Below are 22,142 nucleotides of genomic sequence, written 5' to 3'. Positions count from 1 at the left end.
GGGGGTACTGAAAATCTCAGTCATCAAGATAATCTTTTGCTCCAATATTTTTAAAAATCAAAATTAATGCAAAAAGTCCATGATGAAAAAATACCAATTTCTTCTTCTTTTTGTTTTTTGAGATGGGGTCTCCTTCTGTTGTCCAGGCTGGAGTACAATGGCACAATCACAGCTCACTGCAGCCTTAAACTCCTAGGCTCAAGCAATCCTCCCACCTCAGCCTTCTGAGTAGCTGGGATAACAGGTACGAGCCAGCACAAATGGCTCAAAATTTTAAATAAAGATGAAGTCCATGATTCAGCCTCACCGGTTTTTTTTTTTTTTTTTTTTTTGCGGGGTGGGGAGGAGGCCATAGTTTTGCTCTGTCACCCAGGATGAAGTGCAGTGGCGCAATCTCGGCTCACTGCAACCTCTGCCTCCTGGGTTCAAGGGATTCGCGTGTCTCAGTCTCCTGAGTAGCCGGGACCACAGGTGTGAGCCACCATGCCTGGCTGTTTTTTGTTTGTTTGTTTTGTATTTTTAGTATTTTTAGAGTTTTGCCATGATGGTCAGGCTGATCTCAAACTCCTGGCCTCAAGCAATACACCTGCCTTGGCCTCCTAAAGTGTTGGGATTACAGGCGTGAGCCACCATGCCTGGCTTCCAAGACCTTTCTTATTGCTAAGCTCTCAGGCCCTTTATCCTCCTGCTCCCTGGGGTTCCTCCTGGGTAAGTTTCTAGTTGGGCCACTTACTGTGGCCAGCCTTCTCCCGTGGACACGGTGAAGAGGGTCAGCAGAGCCCACAGCACGTTGTCGTAATGGAATTCATACTTCTTCCACTCCCGATCTCGCGCCTTCACCTCATTCTTCTCGTAGAGGAGGTATTTGCCTCTGCCACAGAGAGTGGGGACTGTTAGCAAACGGGAAAGAGGGGCTGCCTTGCACTTGTCTTTGGTTATCAGAGACTGGGGGAGGGAAAAGAAGAGGGGTCCACCAGCCTAGGCTGCGTCCCTCAGCCTGGGAAGCAGTGGCTCCCCACCCTGCCGCCATGTGTCCCTGTGCTTCATGGGGGATTACGTGTGCATCTACTTCGAGATAAATCCATGGGTGATGGCACAACCTTACTCCTGGTGGGAGAGCTGACCCAGGGTCCAACACTTCCAACGTGGTAACTTCTAGTCCTCGGGGTGAGAGCCTCAGGCTGGCTGGGGGTGGAGTGGGGGGAGTTTAGGAGGAGGCAGAGAGGCACAGTGGACATTTACAGGTTCATCAGGCTAAGGGAGGTTGCTACTCCTTTTCAAGGCAGGAAACAAGGGTTAGCTCCAGACTCCTACCCAGACATCTGGCATCCTCCTAATTTCAATAAATAGCCATCAAGATAACAACAGGCTATCATGTGTTGCAAAATGCCACTTTACACTGGTAACAATATCACTATATATACACATACATATATACACACACACACACATATATATGTATTGTGTATGTGTATATATATGTGTGTGTGTGTGTGTGTGTGTATATATATATATATATTTTTTTTTTGAGACAGAGTCTCGCTCTGTTGCCCAGGCTGGAGTACAGTGGCCCAATTTGGGCTCACTGCTAGCTCTGCCTCCCGGGTTCATGCCATTCTCCTGCCTCAGCCTCCCGAGTAGTTGGGACTACAGGCATCTGCCACCATGCCCAGCTAGTTTTTTGTATTTTTAGTAGAGACGGGGTTTCACCGTGTTAGCCAGGATGGTCTCGATCTCCTGACCTTGTGATCCACCTGCCTTGGCCTCCCAAAGTGCTGGGATTACAGGTGTGAGCCACCGCGCCCAGCCTATATGTATATATTTTTGAAAGGCAGGGTCTCACTCTGTCACGAAGGCTTGAGTGCAGTGGTACCATCATAGTGCATTGCAGCCTTGAACTCCCATGTTTAAACAATCCTCCCGCCTCAGCCTCCCAGGTAGCTGGGACTACAGGTGTGTGCTACCATGCCCTGCTAACTTTTAAAATTTATTTTGTAGGGATGGGCTCTCATTATGTTGCCCAACCTGGTCTCCAACTCCTGGCCTCAAGTAATCCTCCCACCTCAGCCTCCCAAAGTGCTGGAATTACAGGTGTGAGCCACTGCACCTGGCCTCTTACCTAACTTATTTGGCAATGAAACCTGATCTGATCGGACATGAAGCTCTTTATACTTGTTATTTACTCCATTTGGTGTGAATACACATTTTATGGCAGAAATATTGTGTTTGATTATAGGGCTGCCTTAGACCCAGCTGAGGATGTCATGTCCGACATGGGATGTACACAGTCCAACCTTTCTAAAATCTCAAAATATTCTCAACTTTGAAACACATCTGCCTGTGAAGATTTCAAGTAAGGAACTGTGGGCGTGTATTAATATCCCTCACATGACAAGGACGGTGACTGAAAGGTCAAGCAATTTGCTTATGACTCATCCTGTGGCTATGGGTGGTGACTCAAATTCTAAAACCGGTTTTCTTTCTACCCAAGATCCAAGCTGGTTGCAACTGAGTCACTCCCAAGGCTCACCACTTCTCCAGTCTCTGAGCCCAAGTGGCCGATGCCTCTAGCCACTTCCCCCCTGCCCACCTGCTAGTTCCATGGGAATGTGCCAGAAAGCTGAGACCCACCGACAATCTTTCTCAAACTCCTTGGACTCGTCAGTGCAGTGGAAGAACTTCCCCTTGAAGAGCTGCACGGCCACCACGGCAAAGATGAACATGAATAGCATGTAGACGATGAGGATGTTGAAGACGTTTTTAAGCGAGTTCACCACACAATCAAACACAGCCTGTGGGGTGGGGTTGACAGAGAACATGAGGGGCTGGGGACCTGCCCAACTTTCTGCCTCCAGTGGCCCATAACACCAGAATACTGCCGTTATCATTCCCTTTTTTTTTTTTTTGGAGATGGAGTCTTGCTCTGTCACCCAGGCTGGAGTGCAGTGGCACGATCTCAGCACTCGCTGCAAGCTCTGTCTCCCAGGTTCACGCCATTCTCCTGCCTCAGCCTCCCGAGTAGCTGGGCCTACAGGTGCCCACCACATTTTTTATATTTTTAGTAGAGACGGGGTTTCACCGTGGTCTCGATCTCCCGACCTCGTGATCTGCCCGCCTTGGCCTCCCAAAGTGCTGGGATTACAGGCGTGAGCCACCACGTCCAGCCACTATCATTCCCATTTTACATGCAAGGTCATAAGTCAAGTCCCTAGGGTAAGGCCCCCCAGCTTTCAGAAACAAGTGTTGGAGAAGTTGGACTCAATCCTGGCATTCTATGGATCTAAAACTCCCAAATGGGATACCAGAGATGCTTTTAAGTGATACAAAGTGAGCCCAACACAGAAAAACAAGGTAACAAACTTACTTCCTCTCCAACTCTCTCGGTCCTTTTGAGTGAAGGAGAAATTGCTACTGTGTTAACACCTACCATTGACACTTTCCCTCTTTAACCAAGAAAGAGCAGTTGTCAATGCTCAAAACCTTGGGCAGGCACCATATTTGGTTACATTTCAGTAACAGTATCTGTTTTCTTCTTTAATTTTTAATAGAGACAGAGTCTAACTATGTTGCCCAGGCTGGTCTCATTCTCCTGGGCTCAAGCAATACTCCTGCCGTGGTCTTCCAAAATGCAGGGATTACAGGTGTAATTTGATTTAAAGAAACGTATTACATAAGAGATAATATTGGGGACCCTCAGGTGAAGCATACACTGAAAGCGGGTGCTCTAATGACTGGATTTTATTTTCTTTAATTTTTTTTCTTTTTCAGTGACAGACTTTTGGGAAATGCTGGTTCATGCTATTTTGGAATGGGAGATATTAGAGCCTAGAAAAGGTAGATGAAAAGTCAAAATTTTATGGAACAAGAAATCTAGTTCCTGCTTCCCAGATCACGAATATACCCTTTTAAATCCATATGATGCTTTCATGTGAATTAGGAAAAGGGATCTTAACTATGAGACATTTCATCTAAAGAAAAATTGTCATAATACACAGATTATTTTAGATCAGCTCACTTTACTGCCATCTGCTGGGAAGTTGTAATAATACAAATATCCATATACAATGGCTAGGATGTTATCAGCACCTCCTTTAATGTGTTGTCCTTGAGCAGTGCGCAACCTGCTCAACTGTACATGATAACCGTGACAGTCCCCCCACCCCACCCCACCATCTCTCAATCTCACCTTGAGCTTTGGCAACCGCTTGATGGTTTTAAGAGGTCGTAGCACCCGGAGGACTCGGAGGGATTTAATCGTGTTGATGTCTTTTCCTTTGCTATTGCCACTGTGGAGGAATGTTAGGGTGGGGAAAAGGGAAGAGAGGAAGCAGAGGTCAGGTTGGGTAGGGGGCAGCCCACAGCTCCATGGGACCCTACCCTCCCAGGCCTAGAAGTCAGGGGTGAGCTTAGCACAGCCCTGCCCTTCCTGGTGAAGAGTGGTCTATTTCACCTGTTAAGCTTGGGCTCAGGAGCCAGTAAGTAGGTGTCTTTTTGTGGTTCTGGTCCCAGGGTTGGTTGAGGGCCCTTTGCCATCTGGCTGGGCCTGAGCAGCTGCATGGAGTATCCCTGAGACCCAGCACAAGGGGGTTGGCTGATTCCCCACCCCCATTTCTGCATAGCTTTTCTTCTCTTTTTTTTTTTTTTTTTTTTTTTTTTTGAGACAGGGTTTGGCTCTGTCACCAAGGCTGGAGTGCAGTGGCACGATCTCGACTCACTGCAACCTCCGCCTCCTGGGCTAAAGCCATCCTCCCACCTCAGCCTCCCAAGTAGCTGGGACTACAGGCACATGCCACTGCACCCGGCTAATGGTTTTGTCTTTTTTGTACAGATGGGGTTTCACCACGTTGCCCATGCTGGTTTCAAACTCCTCAGTTCAAGCAGTCTGCCCTCCTCACCCTCCCAAAGTGCTGGGAATACAGGTGTGAGCCAGGGTGCCTGGTCACAGCTCTTTTTCTTTCTTTCTTTCTTTTTTTGAGACGGAGTCTTGCTCTGTCACCCAGGCTGGAGTGCAGTGGCGCAATCTCGGTTCACTGCAAGCTCCACCTCCCAGGTTCGCGCTGTTCTCCTGCCTCAGCCTCCCAACTAGCTGGGACTACAGGCGCCCGCCACCACACCCGGCTAATTTTTTTGTATTTTTAGTAGAGACGGGGTTTCACCATGTTAGCCAGGATGGTCTCGATCTTCTGACCTCATGATCCACCCATCTCGGCCTCCCAAAGTGCTGGGATTACAGGTGTGAGCCACTGCACCTGACCCCCCTGTGTATTCTTTTTAAAGGTGGTATCAGTGGGCTCTTCAAAAAATGGGATTTTCTCCCCCTTCTAATGGGATTCTGGAAGATGCTTAAAGTGGCCCTTATACTAAATCTCTCCTCCCCCACCATATTCCCTGAGCCCGCAGTGGGGAAAATAACCGCGTGCTGCTCCTTTCAGATGCTGATGCGGCTGCTGCCATGGTCTCTGCTGCATTGCTCCAAGGCGCTCTGAGCCCATCTTTGCCAGAGAGGACCGCACAGAAGTTCAGTCCAAGATCTATTGGAACTGAGCTTAGCAATGCAGACCCCAGAGATGCCATGACACCCTTGGCCAACCATGACTCAGGCTCCCCAAAAGGAGGGTATCGAGTGGGACCATGACGAGCTTGTGGTTCATGGCACTCATGACCCATCCAGTTGTCCACGCCGGAAACCTGAGAGTCATGTTCAACTGCCTGCCCTCTATCCCCGTCCCCAGTGGGTCACCTTCCTTAACATACCACCATCCGTTCCTGGGTGACATCCCCCATCCCCCGTCTCCCAACTTGCTCCTCATTCCCTTGTCTCTCTCTTCTTCCATGTTTTATGCACACAGTGGCCAAAGCCAATGACCATGTCACTCTTTCTCTTGCTCGGAATTCCTCTGGAGCACCTGAATTCTTAGAAGAGCAAGCACCAACTTCTGGGCATGGCATTCAACGCTCTTGGAAATCTAGCCCAACTTACCTTCATCTTTGCATTCCCATTTATTGCTACATATCTCAAGCCCCAGCCACGTTCTTTTGCCTCTGTCTGCTTATGCATATACTGTTCCTGTTGCTAGAAATGACCCTCCTCCACTTCTCCAGTCACAGAACTACCCGGTCCTCAAAGCCCAAATTACAGGTTGCTCCCTCCCACAGCGTTTCCTGACTGCCCACCTCTGGCTCCTGCCAGCTCCATGTGCTGTTTCGGAGTTAATCTTGTTTCTTCGGTCTCTGGTTTTAGACAGAAAACTCTTCAAAGGCTTACAGTGTAACAGTGCAATTTATTCTTCTCTGTGTTCATTTTCCCTTTAATCTTTTTTTTTTTTTTTTTGAGATGGAGTCTTGCTCTATCACCCAGGCTGGAGTGCAGTAGCATGATCTCGGCTCACTGCAACCTCTGCCTCCCAAGTTCAAGCCATTCTCCCACCTCAGGCTCCCGAAGAGCTGGGACTACAGGCATGAGTCACCACATCCGGCTAATTTTTGTATTTTTAGTAGAGACACGGTTTCACTGGGTTGGCCAGGCTGGTCTCGAACTCCCGACCTCAAGTAATCCACCTGCCTTGGCCTCCCAAAGTGCTGGGATTACAGGCGTGAGCCACTGCGCCCGGCCATTTCCCCTTTAATCTTGATTCTTGTCCCAGCCCCTAGTCTGCCCTGGCGTGTGGTCTCAGGACACGTGAATGCCTCCAGGTTGGAGTCTTTGGGTGGGGGGGAGGTCACCTAGAAAACATCTCCCTACAGTGACCTCCGGAGTCATGAGCAGAGCTGCCCCCAGAGACCCCTATCACGATGTGTCTCAGTATCCAGTGTAAAAACATCACTCTTCACACCATTTGCTTTTTTAAGGACTCCATTCTTTCGTTTTCAGGGAAGAAAGAAGAGAATTGTATTTTAGCCTGCTAGGCAGAGATATACTCCAGGATTCAGCAGTCTGAATATTTTTTTTTTCTTTTTAAAACCAATATCATCATTATCATCTCAAGGCTGTGCCTCCAGGTGTGAGATACACGTTGGACAGTCACTGAGATAATTTTGGGCAGAACAGGGGCACAGATTAAATAATTGGATCTCAGAGGGACATAATCATTTCTTTTTATTTATTTCTTTTTTTTTTTTTATTATACTTTAAGTTTCTTTTCCACATATCTTTCAGACGTTCTGCTTTTGCTAGAAAGGAAGCCGCAGGTAGATGCTAATAGGTCTTTAACACCTCCCTAACACTTAGTAATTTTCCTTTTAACAAAGAGCACAGCTTGAAGGCAACAACATTCTCAGATTTCTGTTAGATTTACTTTTTTTTTTTTTTTTGAGACAGAGTTTCGCTCTTGTTGCCCAGGCTGAAGTGGATGGCATGATCTCAGCTCACGGCAGCCTCTGCTTCCCGGGTTCAAGCGATTATTTTGCCTTAGTCTCTTGAGTAGCTGGGATTACAGGCATGCGCCACCACGCCTGGCTAATTTCGTATTTTTAGTAGAGACGGGGTTTCTCCATGTTGTTCAGGCTGGTCTCGAACTCCTGATCTCAAGTGATCCGCCCGCCTCGGCCTCCCAAAGTGCTGGGATTATAGGCATGAGCCACCGTACCTGGCCTAGATTTACTTTTGCAGTTGCAGATTTATCTAAGGTTAGCAATGCTGGTTGTAAATGGATCATATAGTTTCCTTTTTTTAAAAAATTAAAGTAATGGAGTCTCAGGGTGGAGTGCAGTGGTGCCATCATAGCTCACCACAGCCTCCAACTCCTGGGCTCAAGTGATCCTCCAGCCTCAGCCTCCCAAATGGCTGGGACTGCAGGCATGCACCACTGCACCTGGCTAAAGTTTCCTTTTGAAACTGAAGTTTAGAATACGTGTTGATAGAAAAAAAATGTCAAGGAACTGTACATCCAGGTTGCACATGGAACTGGCTAAAATCTTGATGTCCCAAACAAGTGACATTTGGGAACACGTCTCCATGGGTGTTTTGCATCTCCTCATCTGAAAACCATTCCATGTTCATTTTATTTTTTTAAATTTAAATTTTTTTTTTTTTTTTTTTTTTTTTTTTTTTTTTTTTTTTTGCGGGGGGACAGAGTCTCACTCTGTCGCCCAGGCTGGAGTGCAGTGGCATGATCTTAGCTCACTGCAACCTCCACCTCCCAGGTTTAAGTGATTCTCCTGCCTCAGCCCCCTAGGTAGCTGGGATTACAGATGTGCACCACCATGCCCAGCTAATTTTTTGTATTTTTAGTAGAGATGGGGTTTCACCACGTTGGCCAGGCTGGTCTCCAACTCCTGATCTCAAGTGATCTACCTGCCTCGGCCTCCCAAAATGTTGGGATTAGAGGCGTGAGCCACAGTGTCCGGCCCACTTTCATTGCTTCTGATAACTGCTCCACCCAGCTTGCCTATTGAAACTGAACCTCTGCCCCTTCTGGTGGAACTGGTGGGGCATGGGCGGAGGCACTGGCAAGACCCTTTGGGATGCCTCTTTCCCAAGGAGTGAGTTCTGGTCATTCGAAGTGACAGGACGGCGGCGGCAAGGACACAAGGCCACGGAAACAGGCCCAGAACTAACGAGGCTACACCAGGGACAGATCATAAGACAGAATATGAGAGAGAGAGAGAGAGAGAGAGAGAGAGAGAGAGAGAGAGAGAGAGAGAGACTTTACCGTGTACTGCTCCTGGTGATGTAGCATCGGAGGGAGAGACAGATCGTAAGCGGCCTCAGAAGAAAGAACACAGAACACGCACGTACACACACGCACCCCTGAGCACCCCCAAGTCCCGCCCGGGCACCAGGTGTAGGAGCCTCAGGCTCATGGCGCTGGCTGATGTCCATCCTTCCATCTAGAAGCTGCCCCCACCTCTGTTCAGTCCCCCGCCCTTGGCAGGCCCCTGGCACTGCCCAAGAAAGCACCTAGGAAAGCCGAATTTCCAGATAGCAGGACAGCTGCAAAGCTGTCAGTTACTGAAGGCGAATTCACCACGGAAAGTCACTGCCAAGAGCCGGAGAAACCCCTCTTCTCCAGGCATTGTGGAGCTGCAACATTTCAGAATGTCTTACAGGTTGTGAACTTTGAAGTTGAGGGGACCTGGGTTTGAATCCTGATTCTGCCTCTTGTTATCCTCATCTGCAAAACAGGCTCAGACTGGGCGCCGTGGCTCACAGCTGTAATCCCAGTACTTTGGGAGGCCGAATTGGGAAGACTGCTTGAGGCCAGAAGTTCGAGACCAGCCTGGGCAACATAGGGAGAACCTGTGTCTCTCTTTCTCTTTTTTTCTTATTTTGAGGTGGGGTCTCCCTCTGTCACCCAGGCTGGAGTGCAGTAGCGGGATCTTGGCTCACTGTAGCCTCAACCTCCAGGGCTCAGGTGGTTCTCCCACCTTAGCCTCCCAAGTAGCTGGAAATACAGGCAAATTTTTCCATTTTTTGTAGAGACGGGGGTCTTGTTATGTAGCCCAGGCTGGTCTCAAACTCCTGGGCTCAAGTGATCTTCCTGCTTAGGCCTCCCAGAGTGCTGGGATTACAAGTGTGGGCCACTGAGGCCTGGGCAAGACTCTGCCTCTTAAAACAACCAACCAACCCAGGTCTATGGAATTCTGATGTTTGATTAACAATAGCTATGGCTTTGGCTTTGCTCTTTATGGAGAGGTCAGCAAAGAGTTCTGACTTGGGATGGGATTGGAAGCAACTCTGAAGTCCTTTGAGCAAATGCAGGCCTGGAGAAAGCTGTCAGCACCTGGCAGCTGGTCCTCTCATGACTCATTGTTGGAATCAGGCTTGGGGATCATTAGGAACCTTCAACAATGACTGGAGATCCAGGTTAGAAAGACTTGACCAGCATAGGAATGGCAGAAACCCTGTCGCCAAGCAGACTCTATGGAATTTTCCATCCACGACCCCTTTGGAAGTTAGTGATTCTTTTTTCTTTTCTCTTTTTTTTTTTTTTGAGACAGAGTCTCACTCCGTCGCCCAGGTTGGAGTGCAGTGGCGCGATCTCGGCTCACTGCAAGCTCCACCTCCAGGGTTCACGCCATTCTCCTGCCTCAGCCTCCCAAGTAGCTGGGACTACAGGTGCCCGCCAACCATGCCCAGCTAATTTTTTTGTATTTTTAGTAGAGATGGGGTTTCACCGTGTTAGCCAGGATGGTCTCGATCTCTTGACCTCGTGATCCACCCGCCTTGGCCTCCCAAAGTACTGGGATTACAGGTGTGATCCACTGCTTCCAGCCGTGATATTTTTTAAAACACAGAATGGTTTAAATGTCTACGAATATTCCCAGCGGATTCTCCTCCACACCCCCTCATCTCCTTTTCCTGTAGTCTGACTTGGGATTCTCAAACTCAGTATATCTAGGAAGTATTGCATACGTAGAATCATATAGATTCTACTTTTTTTTTTTTTTTGATGGAGTCTCACTCTGTTGCCAGGCTGGAGTGCAGTGGTACGATCTTGGCTCACTGCAACCTCCACCTCCCAGGTTCAAGTGATTCTCCTGCCTCAGCCTCCCAAGTAGCTGGGACTACAGGCATGTGCCACCACACCCGGCTAATTTTTGTATTTTTAGTAAAGATGGGGTTTCACCATGTTGGCCAGGATGGTCTTGATCTCTTGACCTTGTAATCCACCTGCCTTGGCCTTCCAAAGTGTTGGGATTACAGGCGTGAGCCACTGCACCTGGCCTTATTTTATATTTTTAGAGACGGGGTCTTGTTGTGTCGCCCAGGCTGGAGTACAGTGGCACGAGCATAGCTTACTGCATGCAGCCTTGAACTCCCTGGCTCAAGTGATTCTCCCACCTCAGCCTCCCAAGTAGCTGGGACTACAGGTGAGAGCCACCACACCCAGATTCCTTATGGATGATCGAGGGAGTTTTCAAAGATAGTGATTTTTGCCGAATCTGCTGACTTTAGGTTTAATATGGGAGTCTTCTGAACATCACTGCATTTGCCTGTGGGAAGACGGCACCATTTTGCCTATTTTCCAGATGAGGAAGCTGAGGCCTAGAGAAAAAGAGTGACTTGCCCAAGGGCAGGCACACAGCTGGGAAGGCAGACTGAGATTCAAACCCAGGTGTGGGTATATTTCACTCTAAGCTTCTTTCCATTTCATCATACTCAAGAAAAATAATGCCTTCAGGGGTGGGGGCTGTTTTGAAGATGCGGATCAAAAGACAGCAGCCCGAGGGCTCCATCTTTGGCTTCCTGACCGTTTGGCTCCTGGGTATGCAGAAGCAGCTTGATCAAGGCGCTCTGCCAGCTGCAGTCCTGCCTTTGGGGGAGGAGCAGCCGCGCCAGATGGACTCTTGGCAGTGAGGGCAGGATCATGATCCGCCAGCTGCTGAGAAATGTCAGTTGGCTGCCCCGATGCATGGGCACAGAGCGTGATACCATGTGTGACGGCTCATGAAATGGGGCGTTTATGGTGGACGCATGGACACAAGGGTACACAGTCAGTGAACTGAGCAGGACACACACACACAGAGATATCTGGGTGAGGGGCAGGAGGGGTGGACATCTTCAGGAGAGCTTCAACACATCCCTTGGTGGGACCACAGGGATAGCTTTTTCCCATATCGGAGACAGGGCCACAATCACAGCACCGGGGGAGGAATCCTTGCTTTGACCCCAACAGGCCAGAACAGCAAGATTCCTTTCAACAAGGAAGGGAATAACCTTCTGCTCCCTTCCCCTACTCCCTTCTCCTGGATCTTGCAGCCCTGCCAGGCCTCAAAGAACCCAGGCTGGCTGGGCTGCCGAGTATCATTCTGCACACCGTGAGCCTCTGTATTCAGGGTTGGGGGATGGGCAGCATCTGACAGCTGAACCCAACCTCAGTGATCTTGTCGGACTTACTTCCCTCCACAGTCCCTCTGGGCCACAGTTTCCTCATCTAGACGGGAAAAACTGAGGCACAGAGAGGCTAAAGGATTTTCACATCTACCGAGAAATCAAACAGACCTGGAGGGACCATTTCCTAAAACAAGGTCAATCTAAAACTTGTTGGGACTCTCAGCCTTGTCTATGAGGGGATATGCACAGACAAAGCAAGGACAGACAAAGCAAGTTAAAAGACCAGAAAGGAAACAAGCAGAGGACCCAGGGTGGGGGGCGAGGAAGTTCAGCACTCAGGCTGAGAACCTCAGAGCATCCCACGCTCCTTCCAATGTGCCAACTATCTGATACAAGGAAAGACAATAAGCAAAGTCCTCATAGGGTGAGAGACCTTCTCAGGCAAAAGAGGCCAGAAACCTGCAACCAGGCGAAGTTTCCAAAACTTTTCTTGGGGAAAAAAGCAGTAGCTCGAGTAGCAGCTCCTATTCTGGCTTTATAGCAGTTTGGCTCTTAGGTGTGCAGGAATGGCTTGATCAAGGCACCTGGTCAGCTGTGCTGGGCCTGCAGCCCTGCCCTGGGGGAGGAACGGCAGCACCAGATGGACTGTTGACAGTGGGGTGGGGGAGGATGTGGTAGGGGTGAGGTTTGAGGGTCTCCTCTCTCATCCCTTTGGCCATCATATAAAGATGCTCCCTGTTGGACTCATATCTGTCGGCTCTTTCAAAATCCTGGGAGAGTCCTAGGCACTTGCCAGGATCTCACTGGCAAAATCTCACACCTCCCAGTTCCTGCATGATCTACAAGCCTGCCAGGCTTGACAGCATGGCCTGAAATCCCTATTCAGATCCTTTTCTTGCATAAGAATTAAAACAACAATAAAACAACATTCAAAATGAATTTTCAACAGCACAGGGTGGCTTTATGCCTGTACCCATTTCACAAGAACAATGTAAAAGCTTGACTCTGCAAACAGGCTGCCAAATTCATGTGAGTTGTAGGCCAATTTTGAATGCCCTTGTATAACTTCATATTTAAAAAGAAAACTCAGAAATTAAAAAAAAAAAAAAAATCAACTCCCCATGGCAGACTATTTTGCAACACAAAGAATCATTCTGCTATTTTTTTTTTTTTTTTTTTGAGATGGAGTCTCGCTCTGTCACCCAGGTTGGAGTGCAGTGGCACAATCTTGGCTCACTGCAACCTCTACCTCCTGGGTTTAAGTGATTCTCCTGCCTCAGCCTCCCGAGTAGCTGGGATTACAGGCGCTCCCCACCACACCCAGCTAGTTTTTGTATATTTAGTAGAGATGGGGTTTCACAGCGTTGGCCACAGTGGTCTCGAATCCCTGACCTCAAGTGATCCACCTGCCTCGGCCTCCCTAAGTGCTGGGATTACAGGTGTGAGCCACCGCACCCAGCTCATTCTGCTAATTGATCTCTGGTGGAAAAGAATTTTTGGTTCATTTTTGCAGATTAGCTTTGTTTAAAACAGGAGGCTAATTGTACTTCCAGGGAACCTAGAAACAGCATGTTGTAAACAATGGCCCATAATGGCAAAAGCTCAACGATTGAAAGACTTGCTCCAGGGCCCTTTGAAGGTCATTCCCCTCCCTAAATTGTGATGGTCAACTTGGAGGATGTAGGTGGGACAGTCACTTCCTCAGCTTTTTTTTTTTTTTTTTTTTTTGAGACAGAGTCTTGCTCTGTTGCCCAGGCTGGAGTGCAGTGGTACAATCTCAGCTCACTGCAACCTCCACTTCCCAGGTTCAAGCAATTCTTCTGCCTCAGCCTCCTGAGTAGCTGGAATTACAGGCGCCTGCTATCACGCTTGGCTAATGTTTGTATTTTTAGTAGAGATGGGGCTTCACCATGTTGCCCAGGCTGGTCTTGAACTCCTGACCCCAGGTGATCCACCTACCTCAGCCTCCCAAAGTGGTGGGATTACAGGCATGAGCCAGTGTGCCCAGCCCTCCTCAGCATTAAAGTAAGTCAGCTACAACAGAGGTCTGAGAGGAAAGTGACATTGATGACCTGAATGGCTTGGGCTTGGTACCACTTATCTGTACCACACTCAGTGGTGGTCACTGGGAGGATTCACAGGATAAAACCCATTCCCCTGGGCACAGGTGGCCAAGGTAAGCATTATTTGTGGACAGGTGGATATGACAGACATATTCATCCCACTGCCTGTCCTGGTCCCCTGAGCTGTCTGCCACCTCTTGAGCCCTAGGAATCTTGGAGGCTGCTGGGCAGACCCTGCCCCAGAGGAAAGGGGTGGAGGTGCCTGCCTGAGCATGTCTTCCTGTGTCCTGGGCTCTGCCTGTGTCTGAATACCACTCCTCATCAGAATGCAGTGGGGGCCAAGTCCCTGATTCCAGACCAATGACAGAGGGTTAGCTTTCCCCAAGCTACATGATCCAGGCGAGGCTCACATCACCCAAGGACATAGGCCAGGGTCATCAGCAGTGTGGGGAGTGAGAGAGAAAGAGAGGAAGAGAGAGAGAGAGAAAGAGGAAAATAAAAAGATAGAAACTGAGAGGGGGTAAAAGGAGAAAGAAAGCGGAGGGAAAAAGGAGAGAGACACACAGAAAGAGACAGAGAGAGGGAAGAAGAGAGGGAAGAGAGGAGAAAGGAGGAAGAGAAAGAGGGAGAAAGAAAAGCAGGGGAGAGGGAGGCAACAGGGTGAGAGGCAGAGAGGGGTCGAGAAACCCTTAGGTTATTTCCACAGGAGAAGGATTCATTCCAGGCTGAGGGTGGTAAAACATTTTGGCTTTTCAGGATTTAAATTTTCTCAGAGTCTAGCATGATGTCTACCTTGCACATTGAAGGACCTGCTTAAATAGGTGATGGAGGGAGAGAAAAGTATACTTTATTATAATACTTTTTTTTTTTTTTTTTTTTTTGGAGACAAAGTCTCACTCTTTCACCCAGGTTGGAGTGCAGTGGCATGATCTCAGCTCACTGCAGTCTTCGTCTCCTGGGTCCAAGCAATTCTCTTGCCTCAGCCTCCTGAGTAGCTGGGATTACAGGTGTCCGCCACCATGCCTGGCTAATTTTTGTATTTTTAGTAGAGACAGGGTTTCGTCATGTTGGCGAGGCCACTCTTGAACTCCTGACCTCAGGTGATCCCCCTCTCTCGGCCTCCCAAAGTGCTAGGGTTACAGGCGTGAGCCACCATGCTCAGCCTATTATAATACATTCTTATGTATGCTGTTTATTAGCTTAAAAAATCATTTTTTTTTTGGGTGAGGGGCAGGAACAGTGCTAACTCGATAGGGAACAAATTGTATCTCATTTTTATTTTACGTTTCTCTGAATTCCAAGGGTTGATTTACCTCAATTTTTACTAGTTGCCAGCATTCTATCAGATTTCTGTTTATGTCCTTTGCCCATTTATCTATTGAGGAGGACTGTTTCTTATTGACTTGTAACTGCTTTTTTTTTTTTTTTTTTTTTTTTTTTTTTTTGAGACAGAGTCTCGCTCTGTCGCCCAGGCTAGAGTGCAGTGGCCGGATCTCAGCTCACTGCAAGCTCCGCCTCTCGGGTTTACGCCATTCTCCTGCCTCACCTCCCGAGTAGCTGGGACTACAGGCACCCGCCACCTCACCCAGCTAGTTTTTTGTATTTTTTTAGTAGAGACGGGGTTTCACCGTGTTAGCCAGGATGGTCTCGATCTCCTGACCTCATGTTCCGCCCGCCTCGGCCTCCCAGAGTGCTGGGATTACAGGCTTGAGCCACCGCGCCGGCCTGTAACTGCTTTTCTTATTTTAAGGACATGGACTCCTTGTCTTATTTGTCACAATATTTGTCCCCTAATTTGATGTGCATTGTATTTTGTTTTATTTATCGATTTATTTATTTACTTTTTAACCTACAGAACAGCTTGCTAAACCTGTTTTTTTGTACTCATCACTATTAAAATTATTCAGTAACCATATAAAGTGTAATACTCTAAATAGCGAATTCATTGATTTTTAACTTTTAAAAAGTTTTATTTTTTTGAGACAGGGTCTTCCTGTGTTCCCCAGACTCGGGTGCAGCAGCATGATTTCAGCTCACTGCAGCCTCGACCTCCTGGGCTCAAGCAATTCTCCCACCTCATCCTCCCATGTAGCTGCTACTACAGGCATACCACTATGCCTGCCTGGCTAATTTTTTTTTTTTTTTTTTTGAGACGGAGTCTCGCCGTGTCGCCGAGGCTGGAGTGCAGTGGCGTGATCTCGGCTCACTGCAAGCTCCGTCCCCCAGGTTCACGCCATTCTCCTGCCTCAGCCTCCCGAGTAGCTGGGACTACAGGCGCCCGCCAGCGCGCCTGGCTAATTTTTTGTATTTTTACAAAACACAGGGTTTCACTGTGTTAGCCAGGATGGTCTCGATCTCCTGACCTTGTGATCCGCCCGCCTCGGCCTCCCAAAGTGCTGGGATTACAGGCATGAGCCACCGCGCCCGGCCTAATTATTTTTTTTTAAGAGATGGGTTCTCCCTATGTTACCCAGGCTGGTCTTGGCCTCCTAGGCTCAAGCAGCCTGCCTGTCTCAGCCTCCCAAAGTGCTGGGATTACAGGTGTAAGCCACCATGCATTGCTCTAGTAGTTAAACAGATACTAGAGGGTAGTAGTCAAAAACTTTGAGAGGGAAGGAGGTGGGGAGGGAGAGGAGGAGAGAGAAAAAGAAAAGAAGAGTAAGTGAACAAAAAGAGAGAAGAGAGAAAGAGGAGGAAGGAGTGAAAGAGAAAGAAATACAATCAGCCTCCCAACCTTCATGACACATCTCCAGCTCTGAAGCATCCAGAAACTCTGGAGATTTTTTGTTCTAACACGACTTGACCTCATTGTGTTCCCAGAGAAGAATCTAAGTGTGGCCTACTTTATAGCCCTTCAACTGGAAACGGGCCACCATTTTGGTCCTTCTGACAAACCAAGTCCTCATTGTTTGGTGAGGGAGACCATTCAAGGGCCCCTCCAGATCGACTGAGGAGGGAGCCTGCAGGCAGAGGCACAGGAGGAAGCCTCTGATTTTCTCACTATGGGAGTGAGTGGGTCAAGATCCTTTCAAAACCTTTCAGGGAATGATTCACCATGATGGGCACAGCCAGGGTCCCCAAGATTTGTTTCTAGATTAAAGACTTATTAGAAGTTTCTCATCCTGCTCCAAATGTCTACAACTTCAGGAATGTACCGCTAAGTCTGCTATCAGGGCCTTAATGGCTAATGGCCACTCAGCTGTTGGGTACCATCTTGAAATAGTCACCCAGAACTTGGGGGCCATTTTGAAATGGTTGCCCTAGAACTCAGGTGCCATTTTGGAATGGTTACCCAGAACGAGGGTACCACCTTGAAATGGCTGCCCAGAACTTGAGGGTCATCTTGGAATAGCCACCCAAAGCTTGGGGACCATCTTGGAATGGCTACCCAGAACTTGAAGGCCACCTTGGAACTCAGGGACCATGTAAGAATGGCCACCAAGAATTTAGAGGTCATCTTATCATGGTAGCCCAGAACTCAGAGGCCATCCTGGAATAGCCACCCAGAACTTGGATGCCACCTTGGAATGGTTGCCCAGAACTTGGGGGCCACCCTGGAACTTAGGGGCCATCTTGCAATGGCTGCCTAGAACTTGGGGCCATCTTGGAATAGCCACCCAGAGCTTGGGGGCCATCCTGGAATGGATACCCAGAACTTGAAGGTCACCTTGGAACTCAGGGACCATCTAAGAATGACCACCCCAAATTCAAAGGCCATCTTGGAATGATAGCCCAGAACTCAGAGGCCATCTTGGAATGGCCACCCAGAACTTGGATGCCATCTTGGGATGACTGCTAAGTGCTTGGGTGCCATCCTGAAATGGCTGCCTACAACTGGGGCGCCATCTTGGAGCTGCATGATGACACATGACCTTTCAGAGGACAGAGAATCCTAGGACTGCCAGGAGAAGTGAAAGACACACAAAGGGAGTCACCGGGTCTACAACTACGGGGCCTTCAGGCACAGGGAGGGGGTCAGAATTCTCATGCACATTCATTTCCTGATTGTCTCTTTAGGGACTTTCCAAAGAGACAGCGGTTTAGGTTGCACTTGCGGAGCAGTAGGGGGATGAGATGTTCCGGCGAGGCTACTCTACGGAAAGCAGCACAGCAAGGGCCCGTGATGTGGCTGAGGACCATTGCTGTGTGAGGAGGTAGAAGGTTGGGGTGGGGGGGTGGGTCCCTTCTTCCTCCACGGACGTCATGCAAAAAGCCAATCGAAGCTCTTCCTGGTGGCATGCTGATATCTCACAGGTCCCCAGAGCCCACACACCCATTCCCTAGACCCTGAGAACATGTCCTGTAATCCGATGGGTGACCTCAAGCTGGGGGTTGGGGGAAAAGAGGCAAGTGGAGGCCTCGAGAGGAGACTTACGTGAAGGCAAAGGCTACCAGGGCCCCACTGACCACTATGAAGTCGAGAATATTCCAGAGGTCACGGAAGTAGGCACCCTGATGCAGGACGAGCCCCAGGTCGATCATCTGTGGGGAAGAAGAGAGGGTGCTCAGAACCCCCACCTGATCCCCACCCTGGGGTGCTGCCACCCACTCTCTAGCCTCTCGGGGACAGGCAGGAAGCCAATGAGGCCACCTCATCTTGCAGGGATGGACAGTGGCCAGAGGACGCCGGGGAGGAGTGGGGAGCTCCTGCCCATGAAGCGGCCCCTCTTTGCCTAACGGAAGCCAGCTCTGGCTTGCCAGCTCTTAGATCCAAACTTTGGGGTCCTCTTTGAAGCCTCTTTGTCCCAAATCCCTCATGGGTGGCTCTATCAGCAAAGCTCACTGGTTGTGTTTCCAGAACCTTCCAAGAATCTGTCCACTTCTCACCTCCTCTTTGGTCACCAGCCTGATCTTCTCTCATCGTCGCCCATTGGATGGGGACCAGTGTGATCACCTGCTCACAGGTTCTCTGGCTTCCCACAGATGCCAGAGGGCAAGGGGTCAAGTCCCTCCTCTGCTCAGAACCCTCTATGGCTCTCACCTCACTCAAAGTAAAAGCCAAAGAGCTCTCTCTCTGTGATCCTCTGCACAAGCTGCCCCTCACCTCCCCGTTCTCATCTCTCTGTCCTTCGCTTCCCCACTCTTCTCTCGCTCTGCCCAGCCACACCAGTTTCCTTGCTGCTCTTCAAACACACCAGGCATTTCTTCTTTTTTTTTTTTTTGAGACGGAGTCTCGGTTTGTCGCCCAGGCTGGAGTGCAGTGGCTGGATCTCAGCTCACTGCAAGCTCCGCCCCCCAGGTTTATGCCATTCTCCTGCCTCAGCCTCCCCAGTAGCTGGGACTACAGGCGTCCGCCACCTCGCCCCGCTAGTTTTTTGCATTTTTTAGTAGAGATGGGGTTTCACCGTGTTAGCCAGGATGGTCTCGATCTCCTGACCTCGTGATCTGCCCGTCTCGGCCTCCCAAAGTGCTGGGATTACAGGCTTGAACCACCGCGCCCGGCCCACACCAGGCATTTCTAATCCTCCGGGAGACTCATCCTCTCGAGGTGGGGCATTCTTGAAGGCTCAGAATCTCCTGGAACCCCGACTCTTTTTTTTCTTTTTTGACAGGATCTCACTCTATCACCTAGGCTGGAATGCAGTGGCATGATCTTGGCTCACTGCAGTCTCCACATCAGCTCATCGCAGCCTAGGTTTCAAGAGATTCTCCTGCCTCACCCTCCGGAGTAGCTGGGACTACAGACATGAGCCACCACGCCTGGCTAATTTTTGTGTTTTTGGCAGAGATGAGATTTCACCATGTTGGCCAGGCTGGCCTAAAACTCCTGATCTCAAGTGATCTGCCCACCTCAGCCTCCCAAAGTGCTGGGATTATAGGCATGATCCACTGTGCCCAGCCCTGCACTTGCTTAAAAAAAAAAAAAAATTACCGCAGGTTCTCACTTATAATCTGCACTCACCTTGATCACCATCTCAAAGGTAAAGACACCTGTAAAAACGTAGTCAAAATATCGCAGCACCTGTTGGGGATAAAAACAAGAGGGCAGTGGATCACTGGCCTGTTCCAGCAGCGCCCCAGTAAAACTAACGATTGCTCGCTGGGGAGCAGAGTCTCTACCCAGAAGAGGAAACACAGCTGCTATATACAGTTGGGCAGGGTGTGCACTGCACAAGCGCCCCTTCCATCTCTTCATACCGCAGATTTGTATGTTGTGAATGAAATTGTCCAGCAGATGGCAGCAAATCCTAACAAACAAAATCACTGTACTAGACCAGTTCGCTAACCCGCGGGAAGGGTGCCTTTTAAAATTTGCCCCAAGCGCTATAGTGGATTAGAAGCGGCCCCAGAGAAGTTCAGGGCTGACTGCATCCCTCTTGGTGACGGATCTAATTCCCCAGTACCCTTGCTTTCCTGGGTATCCTGGGCGAGAAACAGTTGCTACGTGGTTTCTTAAACACTGGGGCCAACCTCCCGCCAAGGCGTCTGTTCTTGCCTCAAGGCCAAGCCCCTCCCAGGGTAGGTTGATTCTTCTCGTCCCCCTCCCCAGGCCCGATGTTTCTGCCTGGATGAGCAACGTCCTCTGACCCAGCCCCTCTCCAGGACACACCATAGCACACCTCCGGTGTCACTCAGGCATGAAGATGAGGGTGTGCTGGCACAGTGTCTGACTGGTGCCAGGTACAGGGGGTGGACACTGGCTGGGCGCGGTGGCTCAAACCTGTAATCCCAGCACTTTGGGAGGCTGAGGCAGGCAGATCGCTTGAGGTCAGGAGTTCGAGACCAGCCTGACCAAATGGCAAAACCCGGTCTCTACTAAAAATACAAAAAATTGGCTGGGCATGGTGGCGTGTGCCTGTAATTCCAGCTACTTGGGAGGCCGAGGTGTGATAATCGCTTGAACCCGGGAGGCGGAGGTTGCAGTGAGTCAAGATCGCACCACTGCACTCCAGCTTGGGAGACAGAGACTCTGTCTAAAAACAAAACAACAACAAAACAAACAAAACAAAAACAAAAACAAAAAACCCCCAAAATCAGATCTACCTGGAAGCTGCAAGGGCTGAGCACTACTGAACATGGCCACCAGAGGGCGCTGTGAATGCGAGTCAGGCACATCCTTCCTCTGCTTACAACCCTCCGTGGCTCCCACCTCATTCAGGTATAAAAGTCAAAGTCCTCCCCGAGGCCCTCACGATCTGACCAGTCAGCTCCCTGCCCTCGCTTCCTCTCCCTCTCTCCCTTGCTCACTTCCTCTTGTTCCCCAAGATGCTCCCACCTCAGGGCCTTTGCACAGGCTGTTGTCTCTCTGGAATGCTTTCCCCTACATCCCATTTGATTCCCTCTTTCTCCTCCTTTATGACTTAGCTCAAATAACACTTTTCCAGTGAGGACTTCCCTGACTGTTTAAATTCCATCTCCTGGTCCTTGAGATCCTCTTTACGAAGTCTCTCTTTCCCTCTGCCTGCCACAACCTCGGCCACTTATCACTCCTTGAACGTCTGTTAGAGTTACCGATAATCTCATTGTCCATCTCCCCCACCCAAATGTCAGCCCCACAAGGACAGGGATGTCTGTCTGTCGCCATGGCATCTCCAGCTTATAATACAGGGTCAGGAATACAGTAGGTGCTCAAGAAATGTTTGTTGAGTGAATGCATGAACAGTTGGGGCTGTACTGGGTCCTGGAGGAGCTGGGCTCTGTGATCTGTGTGGTTATAACTTATATTCCTGTTATGTGTGGTGACTGAAGCGGAATCAGAGACCCGAGTGCCTGGGGTCAGGGCGAGGGACTTCCTGGAGGGAGAGGCTGGTGCAAGGGGATTGGCTTGAAGGACCTGGGTGGGCAGAGGGGATGGTGGTGGGAGAGTATTTCAGGTGCACGAGGCAGTGGGCACAGCCTGGTCAAAGGCCTGGTGCTCTGTGGGCTCTGGGAGTGCAGGGACCGTCTCACACCCTGTCAATCCTCCCTGGCTAGCTCAGTACCTGGCACATAGTAGTTGCTTATTAAATACTAAAGGAATGAATGGAAGGAAAGAAGGAAGAGAGGGAGCTGGGAAAGGGCAGGCTAGGGGGTCAGGCGAATCTAATTCTGGAGTGCTTAATAAGGTGTGCAGGAGGAAATCAAAAGACCAATAAATTAGTTTCAAGTATGCCTAATATTTTGATCTTTTTGATCTATTTGCACATGTCATTTCCTGTCTAATGCAAAAAAGTGCTTGATCTCATTCATTACAGAGAAATGCCAAGCAAAACCCCAATAAGATCTCACTCCACACCCAGCAGATCGGCCAGATGAAACAGCCAGCAGCACCAAGTGTTGACAAGGATATGGAAGAACAGGAGTTCCCATGAGCTACCGGAGCA

General features: G+C 49.4%; 1 protein-coding gene across 10 annotated transcripts in view; it reads right to left on the bottom strand.

Annotated features, from left to right (window-relative positions):
* Nucleotides 1–22,142, bottom strand: part of CACNA1A (calcium voltage-gated channel subunit alpha1 A) — a 429,355-nt gene that overhangs the window by 54,751 nt on the left and 352,462 nt on the right. For all 10 annotated transcript variants that reach the window (XM_073016887.1, XM_073016883.1, XM_073016879.1 and 7 more), the window contains 5 exons: nucleotides 19,742–19,801; nucleotides 18,215–18,321; nucleotides 4,187–4,286; nucleotides 2,632–2,792; nucleotides 734–871 (listed from right to left, as the gene is read on the bottom strand). In XM_073016887.1, the coding sequence (XP_072872988.1) occupies nucleotides 734–871; nucleotides 2,632–2,792; nucleotides 4,187–4,286; nucleotides 18,215–18,321; nucleotides 19,742–19,801 (566 nt within the window). The remainder of the gene's footprint in view (nucleotides 1–733; nucleotides 872–2,631; nucleotides 2,793–4,186; nucleotides 4,287–18,214; nucleotides 18,322–19,741; nucleotides 19,802–22,142) is intronic.

The sequence above is a fragment of the Chlorocebus sabaeus genome, chromosome 6 (genome assembly GCF_047675955.1).
Source record: "Chlorocebus sabaeus isolate Y175 chromosome 6, mChlSab1.0.hap1, whole genome shotgun sequence".
Lineage (NCBI taxonomy): Eukaryota > Metazoa > Chordata > Mammalia > Primates > Cercopithecidae > Chlorocebus > Chlorocebus sabaeus.
This window is presented reverse-complemented; position numbering and strand designations above follow the sequence as displayed.